The sequence below is a fragment of the Microchirus variegatus genome (genome assembly GCF_963457635.1).
Source record: "Microchirus variegatus genome assembly, chromosome: 23".
Classification (NCBI taxonomy): domain Eukaryota; kingdom Metazoa; phylum Chordata; class Actinopteri; order Pleuronectiformes; family Soleidae; genus Microchirus; species Microchirus variegatus.
In genome coordinates, this window is record NC_139824.1 from 6,376,077 (window position 1) to 6,387,530 (window position 11,454).

The window sequence follows — 11,454 nt, forward strand, 5'->3', positions numbered from 1 at the left end:
TACAAAAGTGGGTTCAGATTTGTATTAAACTGTTCAAAGTGAAAACTTGTGACTTTTGCTTTTTATGACATGGTGCACTATCAAGGCATAAGTAGCCATTAGAAGATTGTAAAATGTGGCCACCAGTTGTGACTATCTTCTTCTATGTTTTCTAGCTGACATAATGTTTTGTTTTGAAGAACCTGTGTGTCTGGCTCTTAAGCTCATTATTATCTGTCAGAATAACATCAAGTATATCACATATTCACTTGTTTATTGGAAATGGTCAATATCTTTTTGTCCAAGTTAATAATGTTAATTGAGCTAATGTTAGCTTGATTTCCTGCAACAGGTTTTTAATTAAAAGTTGCAATTAAATCATATATGTTTTATATTTTGTCTATTCAAACCACATAAATGTTTTTGGAATTAATATTAAAGTGATGTAAGATTATGTTATGATAACGAAATTACATTTCAGGAATAAACATCAGTAGTTGTGACGACTTTACCTGCTTCCTCCATGGACGTCCATGGCTTCCTCCTGCTGCCGATCGAAGTCTCTGATATCGATTGCCCAAGTCTGCTGTGTGAGTCGCGGGAACTCGAACTAAATCGATGCCTGTGCCATCGATCATCAAAATAAACTCTCATGGACAAGCGAGCGGAGTGAATGTAAGTCGCACTTTAACGGGAACAAAATAACGAATTATGACCAGCGTTAACATTACAACGACACAATGTGTGAAGACTCTACTAAACTCTTCCTTCCGTTAACGTGTCACTTTCTTTTTGGCTTATTTTACGTAACTTTCGTCAAACCGTAGGTCTTTGGTGACGGCAAGCCACGGTGTTTCAAAGACTTACACAGTCGACCAAATTCAGTAACAATTACGTTTTCGTATACATTAACTAATGTCACGCTTAAACTCTAAATTAGTGCTATAGCCGTTACTGTTGTGCATGAACAGGATGGAGAGCAATGTGGAGGAGCAGCTGAAGACAACACTGCACTATGATGACAAGGAAAAGGTAGGTATTACATGTTTAGTATTAGTGAAGAAAAATGGCAATTAATACAGTTTCAGTCTGCTCGTCTTACGAGTAAATGCACTGAATTAGTACTGTTGTTGATTTGTTGTGAATTAGTTGAATGAAGTAGCAGAAAATAAATAGTGGCTTAAGAAAAGTAGTTATTCACTTACTCTAATTACTGATTTTTAGCTTTATCTACATACAGTAGCTACTTGAAGTGCTTCAGTGGAATAGAATAGAATATCTCTTCTAAGATATTCGCATTTTCAAATTCAGCTCCGTAAGAAGTTGGAACTCTTACAAAGGGAATATCTCAGAACAGCCCAGAGACTCCAGGTGAGACATAATACACTTTCACTCTGCTTTTATTAGTTACATGCTGAAAATCTCTGTCTCACACACATTTTGATATGTTCACAGCGAGCTGAGCGTTTGGATGCTGTGCGTCGGCATGTGAAGAGCAGGATCTCAAAGCAGAACCACCAGGACCAGAGTGATCCAGAGGTGAAGTCCAAACCACATATCAAACCATCGTCACTGACGCTGAACTCCGCAAATGCATCACAAGGTATGCTTTTATGAATGTTCATCCCAAAACAGAAAATATCCTGTCTTATGTTTGAGGTCAGACAATCTTTTCTCTAAGAAGAAGACAGAAGTCCAAATTGAAAGTCACTGATTTCCTCATGTTTTGACAGGTCCAGCAGATCCTGATAACTCGAGAAGTAGCCAGGTGATCAGTTTCCTATTCCCCTCTGATGCTGCTTGCCAGAACACCCCAGATCACAGCCATGATTCAGATGGAGGGCAGAGACCCAGTTCTGCCCTGCGCCTCAGGTCTTGGCGCAGCCGTCTACGCTGGGAAAGGAAGAGTACAGAGGCCTCCAAGCTCACAGACAACGGTCTGGTTGACAGTGAGGATGGTAAAGGGCAGAGTGAAAAGATGGAGTATGCCGAAAAAGAGGGAGAAGACGATAAAGTCAAGTCTGAAAGAGAAGAGGTTGTGAATGAAAGTGAAGAGTTATTTTCTGCGTCAGAGTCACAGTCGTCCTCTCTGCTGCTTTCACACTGGAAAACACATGCACACACTGAAATAGGAGATACGCAGGGAAAAGAGATGCAAGGGAGTAATGAACAAGGGGAAAAGGAGGTATCAGCTGATGAGAAACAAGGATCGCAGTTGGTCAAATTTAGCAATGCTGCTGAAGAAAGTGTTAAAGGTTACACACTGAATGGAAAAATAAAGGAGAGAGAAGGAGACGTGGTCCAAAATGCAGCGGATAAAGTAGGACATGAGAAGACTGACAAGAATATCATTGAAATAAAGGAAGAAAAGATTGGGAATAAAAAGGATGAGATGAGTGTTAGGCTCCTGGACTCCTGTACCCTCGTGGAAGGACTACTTTTCCCAGCAGAGTACTATGTTCGAACTACAAGACGTATGACATCGTCACAGAGTCAGCCTGACATGCAAGCTGTCATTCTCTCCCAGCTGAGGGCAGGCCGACATCGCAGGAGCCGCGGCCGTGGCAGAGGAGTGAACAGACATACACCCAGCAGTGAATGTTCGGATCAACACGTACAGACTGAATTCTCCCCTCTGACAATTGCATCTGTACATACACCATCACAAGTGAGTACTGTTGATGCGTTGGCTGAGCTCACTGATAACAGTCCGAGCTTCAGTGAGATTTCAAATGAGGACACTTCATCCTCTCCTGCAGTCAGTGCTACTCCAAGAAGAGGCAGAAGGAGAACAAGAGGCAGGGGAAGAGGAAGGACTCCGACCCCACGATCCTCTCTCACCCATCGAGCAGCTTATGAAAACACCTCAGAGGATCGCCAACCCACCACCAGCCCTGTCTCCTCTTCACAATCTCTCCATGCACCTGTTGAACCAAATCCAAGTCTCCCTCTTGAAGAGCCTGTTCCTGTGGCAGATGACAGTCAGCCTGTGTCCACCTGTGTCACAGTCACCCACCACACTGCTGCAGTTAATGAAGCGCAGAGCAGCCCGGCCTCTGGAACGCTGCAGAAGCTCTATCCCATCTTTCAGAAGAGCAGCAGCAGGACAAACGCATCCGCACAGATAATTCAGAGTGAGTATTAAATGGTGAAAAGTATAAAATGACCTTTCAACCTTTTAAAAATAAACTATTTTTTAAAAATATCTCATATCTAATTTTTTTCATTCCATCCTGTAGGTACACCAAGCTGTAAATCTCTCCTCTTGCCTTCCTCTCCTTCTGCCCACACTTCTCTTCTTCCTCTGTCATGGCTGACCTCTGGCTTGCTGCTCAGAAACATGATGAATCTTGTCAGCCACCAAGATTTTCATCTCCCTGATGACCAGTTTGCCTCTCTGAAGCTGCACAAGCTCCGCCAAGTTGCCATGGAATTAGGAGTTGAACATTTCACACCCCCCTCTTATAACACTCGGAGTAGCAACCGCTACGCTCACCTCTGCCAGAGCCCCAATGACCCTGTGATGTCACTTCCTTTCCCACTCAGCCTCACGCCCATGATTGCAAATTCACCAAAACACGCTGCTACACGGTCTGGGGCTGAACGAAACTTGTTAGTAGGATACTGCAAACTTGCAAACCCATCTTTAGCTAACGAGCCATCCAACCAAGAAAATACAGAGACGCATAGAGAAGAACAGCCAGAAAACCTGAGTGCAAAGACTCACAGTACCTCAACAGAATCTGTAATCGTGGTTCATGATTGTGCTGCTGACTGTTTACATCAAACTTCAGAGCAAGACACTGAAACTCTGAATGTCTCAGCCAGCAACACACAAACCTCTAGTGACCAGAATGACAAACCTCAGCTTCATGTCAGTTTTGTAGACATGTGTGTAGATAACATGAATGATTATGAAGTCAGAGATTCAGAGAAAGACACGCATTGTGTTGAGGATGTATCGTCTTTGGAGGATCAGAGTACCTCATATCACCAAGGAGAAGACAGAGCTGTCATCAAGACACTTTCCTTTGATTGCCCTCAACAGGAAATGCCTGGGGAGCCTTTTAACAGATGCACTGCTGCACAGACATGTAATGACAGTGAAGCTTCAGGAAAGTCTCTTGTGAAACATCCTGATGTGAAAACTCCTGACAAAGGCTTAAATGAGTCATGTGAAGCTGCCATACATCCTCCTAGAGACAGCGCAGAGGAAAATCAGTGTTTACACCACAGTGTCCACTCTCAGCTCCTGCTGAGCCCCACACTTGCCTCAGCACCTAACTCTTTCATTACCCCACACCTGCCCCCCTCAGCTCTCATCTCCAGCCCCGCGCTTCCTTCTGTAGGACTCACTCCCCACCGTGTTTCCACTGGGCTCCCCCTGACCTCTTCTCCCTCTGCACCAGCTCTCACGCTGCCTCCTCCCCACAGTCCAGCATCGTTAACCCCCTCCCCTCCCACTCTCTCTCCCTGTCTGTCCATCACTTCCCTCCCACCTAGCCAGCCTCTCATTTGCAGTCACAATCAGGCTTCGTTAGAACCGCCAGATACAGGCGATCAATGTCAGGTGGTGGAACCAACGTCCTGTCCAACTGCATCCTGCATCCAGTCACAAGGCACGGGTGGTCAGGTGGGTCAGAAAACAGAGGAGACTGCAGAGCAACACGTGATGAGATGCATGGACACACTGAAGGTAGAAAGTTTTTCTTTATATATATATATACATATATATATACGTGTATATACATAAAATGTGTCTCACCTTGATGCAAAAACACGTAGAATTTCTCTGATGAGGAAATGAAGTAGAGGCTAGTGTTCTGAGGCTATAGACGAGGAGAGACAACTGTAGCTAAATCAGCTCTGTTTGTGTACATGTCATTAAACTACGACCAAATTGGTAAAAATGTGGCCTTTCTACATGTTTTGTTGAACAGGTGGTTTGAAGTCTTCTGCCTGATGCACATGCACACAAACTTGTTTTGGTTTGATACCAGAACATTTACTTTTATATTCAGTCCAAACACTGACAAACAATAATGTTCAGCTGCTTCATCTACACTAAAGCATGTGTGCTTGTGTTCCTGTGTGGGTCTCTTTGTGAGGACCACAACACTTAAAAACCACAGGAAGTGAGGACATTTTGGGTGGTCTTTTTGAGGGTTACAATTGGGTTAAGGTGATGTATCCTCACTGCAGGTGCTACACAAATATTGTTTCAAATATTTGAAACCTAACACTTAAAGACACTACTTTTTTTAATCATTCAATTTAGCAAGTGGTTAATAACACATTTTGTCAGCCGACAGGGGATCTAGTTTATTGCTTTTCGTGTACTTTATAGTAAGAGAAGTGTGTCTGTGTGTGCTCTGTTCAGGCTCCAGCAGGAGGCTGTCTGGTGGACACGTGCTGCCTGCTTGGACCGTCAGGCGGGTTGTGTGTTGCAGCAGCAGGGAAGTGGGCAGTGTGTGTGTGGAGTCGGACCCCAGCATCTAACTGGACCTTAATACACACCTGGACCTTCAATGATGTGAGTATTTTGCTTTGTAATGTTGCAGCAGATATACATTGTCTTCAAAATAAATAATAGTTGAAGAGGGCGCCAGCATAGAAGACGAGGAGGTAGCAGCCTATTTAGCCTTGTGTTGTAGTCATTAATCATATCGGCAGTCAGATCCTGATGTGTTTGCAGATATCAGATAAAGCCAATAGTTGCCGGTACTGATATTCTGCCAATAATATTTTGCATCTCTACTTATAAGTAAACACATGGTAGACTGAGTCCTACCTCGGGATGTGGGCCAATATACAATAGATTGATAGTGGTGAATTTCCATTATCAGAATAATTGTGATTGGAGAAATAAACATTTTCTAAAGTATCTGTATAGTAACATGTTATTGTAACAGTACAAGCCTTTGTAACATCTTTTTGTCAGTAAAACTGAATAATGTTTATGTCATCCCAGGCTTCGTCCTACTGATGCTTTATTACTTTCCTCTGATTAGAGCTGGTAATGGTAATGTTCCTAGAAATATAGCAATTAAGGGGAAGAAGATTATTCGAAAAACATGGCTCTAAAAGCTTTTTGTGAGGATTTTAATGTTTGATATTTTTTATTGGACCTCAACAATGCAGTGTAAAAAGAAAACAACACCAGGTAGCTGTAAACCGCTTTAATGAGTGTCTTAATGTTATGTTTTATTTTTTGTGTTTGTTTACAGCCTGTGATAAATGTGTCTCCCATCCCTGATGCTGCTGGACTGATGATTGTGACTTTGGGTCAACTGGAAATCAGAGAAGTGAGGTGAATACAGCACAGTCGATCAGACACTCTGCTCTCTTTTCACGTTTATTTGCTGCACCACCATTAACCCTCTTATGACCATCATGATATTCAGGCTACCTGGATTTATTTTGATTGAGTGCTTCTGCACCTTTTTCCAACATAGCTTCAACTTTCAATATCTGGCAGTTATTCAACCGTTTAGGAAGTAAGGTACTGAGAAGCTGACACCACAAACGTGCTGGTGAACTTGTTGTTTTTTAAATTTGGACAGACATACAATACATAGCAGTCACACACAACTAAAAACCTAAGTGCCAACTAGTTGTACAAGTAAGGAGGGTTTTTAAAGAAAAAATCAATTTATTAGGGCTGAACAATTAATCACATTTCATCAAAATTGTAATACAGCTTGCTGCAGTATTTGCTAAAGCCAAAATGTGTGGAAAAATTACCATTTCAGATTAAATACTATCCTGGCCTATACACAATATTCTACAGACTGAAGAAGATGTCTTTGTTTCGCACAGATCTGCACAAATATCAGCACTTTAAGTGTGTGGAGATGAAAATGAGATAATTATGTAAAAAGTACCATCTCTTATCACAAATCACAATTTCAGTCAAAATAATCACAATTACATATTAATTCATACCTGTGTGTGTGTGTGTCCATGTGCACAGGTTGCTGTCGTGCTCCAGCCTCATGCAAGTGCTGCTGTGTGAGGGGGTGGTCCAGGCTGCTGTGGGCGTGTCCAAGTCCCGGGTGGTGACCTCCTCCCACTCAACCACCGGGTCAACCCTGCAGGTGTTTAACATATCAGACCACGACAGGTAACGCAAAGCTGTTGTGTTTTACTCTTTACCAGTTACTTTCACATCTGCTGAGCTTATGCAGTCACTAATTCCTCTCTCCCTCCCTCAGCACACCAAGCTCTCAGCCTCTCGTGTCCCCTGGAGTTTGTGTCGGGGCCCTCGCTGCAGTGGAGGGCCTCGCTGATGCTGTGCTTGGCACAGACGAGGGCGGGCGTGTCTTTGTCTGGTAAGCATGATAAAATCGGGATGGGAATTGGATTACAACAAGACACATTAACTGACTAAAGCTTGACATACCACATTTCGTTTGTTACAGGAATTTAGAGACGGGACAGCTGCTGCGTAAAATCGTCCTTGGTGATGGTTTATCACACACAGCCTGTCTGAGAGGATTCTCGTCCTGTGTAAGTCTGATTTTTCATGAGCATGGTACCATTTTTATCTTGGGGTGTCCCAATCCTAACTGCGTTCCAGAGCCCATCCAAACCAGTTGGACGTGGGTCTTATCCTCCCTCCAACTAGAAAAAGTGCACTGGAGTGCCTGTCAAAGTGGGACCTCCTACTTGCGAAGTCGGGGCTGATCGACCTACCCCCACTTCACCAGAATGAAGTCGGAGAATAATGGCGGCTCCCATGGAGTCAAATGAATAGGCTATAAACTTTAGTTTTCTGTGTGTAGAGTTGTTTTAGACACAGAAATGTTATCACAACTTGTTTTTCATGTTATGGCGTGAAATTATGTCGTCGTATTTGTTAGCATGAAGATATGTAGGGCTATGGTAAAAGTATACTCATGACGTTACATATCGATATGTATCGCTTTTACATATAGACGGCTCGCTTGTGTATGTACGTAGACTAAATTGCTGACAGTCAAATTGTTCATTGTTGATATTTGCAATTTATTTAATAATCGGCATTGGCCAATTATTATTCATGAATTGTCCATTCATGCATTGATGCAGAAACTTGATAAAAACTTTTCATCCAAAAATTTCATTCAAAATTGGAGTGACAGACCATTAACTAATCGGCTGCCCTGATTTCTAAAAATGTACACAGAAAAACCGATCTGGGTCACCGTCTTCCTCCTCATATTGTCTTACTCCGATGTTTGTGTTTGTGCTCAGGGAGTGTTATTCGTCCTGCTGCAGCATCAGTCTCAGCTCAGCTCCCTGGATGAACAACAAAAAGAGGCCAAAGGAATAGAAGAGGAAACTGAGAAATCCGCCTTGTTCTCCTTGGTCGCCGTCAACCCGCTGAACAGCAAATCTGTGGTAGCTACTCGACTGTATCCACCCAAAGCCTGGTCTGGCAGGTGAGATTAAAGCAGGTGAGGAGTTTGTGGACCTGTACTTATACACGTGTGTGCCTAACACAGTGCACCTGTGTGTTCTGCAGACTGTGTGAGGCCGACGTCAGCAGCTCCAGCGTGGTCGGTCTGAGTCAGAGCGGCTGTGTGTGCGTGTGGGAGCTCGGGCAACGACGGGTCTCCAAGATGGTGTGGGCTCCTGAGGGCGAAGGGTGGCAGCTGGCTCGCTGGGGAGGACGAGACACGCTGGTGACCGGTCATCTCAACGGAGATGTCACTTTGCACTGCTACAGAAAACTCGAATAGACTCTTAGGTTCTTTTTAGCTAAAGCAAAGCTCTTTCCTGCCACTGTATGAATGTTTCTATAGATTTTAACATGGGACCTTTAAAGTTTTAACCTGAATTAGTTGTAAAAGGGTTCTGTGGCCTCATTTACAGACATTTCAGTTTGGGATAGTCTGTAGGCCGTGTTGCTCAAGAATAGGAATTTAACTACTGTAAACTGAGTACATTTGTGGCCCACTGTTAAAGTTGTATTTTGAAAAGATTGAAAGATGCTACAAACTATTTGTTTTCCTCCTACTGGAGTTGCCTTTAAATACTGGATGCCTCAAAACTGAACTATTTCTACTTGATGGTGGTTTTTTACGGAACGTCGTCCTAAAAAAAACGAGTTTGTGTTTTACTTACTGTTGCTTATTTGATACTGTATGTTATCATATATTTAAAGAAAAATAAGTGTTGCCAAAGGTTTTTTTTAATAACTTACATTAAACATAAATGTGAACTTGTGGGTTGTTTTTTTTTTTAATCTGTATTTACATGACTGAATACTGACCAAAACTGTCTGGGGCTTTTTCCATTTGGTAGATTAACATTTTAAAAATGCTTTTTCTTATTTCTTCAAAATGATGAACATCCATCACCGCTTTATCCCCCACCGGAGGGTGTGGTGCATATCTCAGCTGACATAGGGCGATCGGCAGGGTACAGGGTCACATATAGAGACAAACAAACATTCACTCTCACACCTACGGTCAATTTAGAGTGACCAATTTACCTAATCCCCAAATGTGCATGTTTTCATGACTGTGAGAGAAAGCTGTAGAAAACCCACGTACACACAGGGAGAACATGCGAACAAAAGAACAAAAAAGACTTTCTGAACTAGATTATCACAAGTCCACACTTATTTTGGAAGCAAATTTCGCTTTCACTTGTTTTAAGTGGAGCAAAGCAATATAAAATAACCAAAGGATACATGAGTGTTTTTACACCCATCATTGCAGACTCTTCACATCGAATACCATGTTCACAGAATACACTTAATTTTTCCATAGCAGTACGGGAGAAATTAAAGGTAAAGATGGCTTATGTTACTTCTCTTTATAAAGCACACAGTTAGGTTAAAGGTGCTGCATGAAGACAATAAAAATGACAGACAACGTGAATAAAGGTCTACTTCTATGGTGGCATATGCCATGTTGCATAACTGCCTCCTCGTTCTTTTTCAAAGTCAAAAAGCAAAACTAGAGAAAGCACTCTGAGAGCGCAAACCTCTACCAAGGTAGCTCAGCCATTCACAGTGTCAATACACTCCAAAAATGGTGATTAATATCCAGATTAACCCAAATCTAGTCATTTCATCCTCAGAAAATGTCTTCAAATTAGATTTAACAAAATGTTGTATGTTGACTATAACTTTTGTATTGAAGATGGAAAATACAATGACGATATTGTTGGAAAAAAAACAACCAGAGAAATTAAAAATGACTAAAAGCAACACATTTTATCAGTATTGGTTTCTGTTACATTTTAACTAACACGTTAGTAAATATGGCCACATTTATAGGTGAGTCTAATACATTTGTTAAGCATTGTATAAACAAAAGTATCACAAGTGTATTTATTATATAAATAAACCGACATTTTATACACAAGACACATTTTAAAATATTTACATCTGACAAACTTGTACCACCAATCCTGAATACCATTTATGGTAAGACAAATAACCGGACATGATTATTTCTGTTAAAAACTCGCTGTAATTGCTCTTGGTGTTCACTAGGAGGCGCCAACAGACTGACTCACTCTTCAGACTTACAGTAGGACGCTTGATTAAAGCTTGTTGCAAATGGAAAACAAAATAATATGAGGTAAAAGTATAAATGTGAATCTTAATATCAGCAACTCAGACATGTATGAGAGATAATGCAAATGACAAAAACCTAGACCAGGGTCTCTGCAGGTTTCAACAAGACTTTTTTGGACCATAATGAATACAATTGAAGACCCATTTCAAATCCGTACTGGCAAAAAAGTACAAAAGACATGAAGGGAAATTGGAACCACAAATTGTTGTACTTGCAATTCGGCTTAGCTGTGGGCTTTCATTTTCAAATTTCATTCAAGTTTTCTCCGCTACTATGCTATCACGGAGCGCGTACAGCACACTAGCTAGCGGTGCTCGATAAATTCTCACCGGGCAACACAGGTGGCCTACATTAGTTCCGTGTTGTAGTTATATCGCATCCTCAAAAATGGAAACATTTCAAAGCGAGACTGAAGTTTATGCATGTTTTAAATAAAAGTAACTTTAACAGATTTTTAAGACCTTTCAAAATTGTATTTAAGACCTTTTAGGACAATTAAAGACATTTTAAGGCTTTAAATTGAAATTATTGGATTTAATACTTTTTAAGCAGATACCCTGCTAGACAAAACATCAAATGAAGGTATTGTTCCAATAAGGAAATACAATCAGGAAGACATCATTTTCGTCTTACTCAAAAGAATCTTTATTTAAACTTGGGAGAGAAAATTACCTAACACTTTAAACCATCTTTACAACATGTATGCATATTCAGCAGTATGTACAGGTTTGTACAACTTGTTGAAAGAGACCTCTAAAATAGAATATTTAAAAAAACCAGGTAAAACTACACTGGGAGAATGTACATGATGAAGACATGACAGGGTCCATTTCTCTTCATAAAACACAGATAAAAAGACAGACAGACCAGAGAAGCTTTCTCTATCCACTCGACATAGGTG

At 41.4% G+C, this 11,454-nt stretch overlaps 1 protein-coding gene across 1 annotated transcript; it reads left to right on the plus strand.

Annotated features, from left to right (window-relative positions):
* Positions 1 to 903: 903 nt before the first annotated feature.
* palb2 (partner and localizer of BRCA2) lies at positions 904 to 8,702 on the plus strand (the record flags this gene model as incomplete). Its single annotated transcript, XM_083909336.1, has 12 exons — positions 904 to 1,011; positions 1,291 to 1,350; positions 1,435 to 1,582; positions 1,713 to 3,113; positions 3,219 to 4,675; positions 5,360 to 5,512; positions 6,207 to 6,289; positions 6,953 to 7,102; positions 7,194 to 7,310; positions 7,401 to 7,488; positions 8,215 to 8,402; positions 8,486 to 8,702. Exons 1-12 carry the CDS (start codon positions 943 to 945, stop codon positions 8,700 to 8,702), a joined length of 4,131 nt encoding a protein of 1,376 aa, XP_083765462.1. The 5' UTR covers positions 904 to 942.
* Between the last annotated feature and the right edge of the window lie 2,752 nt (positions 8,703 to 11,454).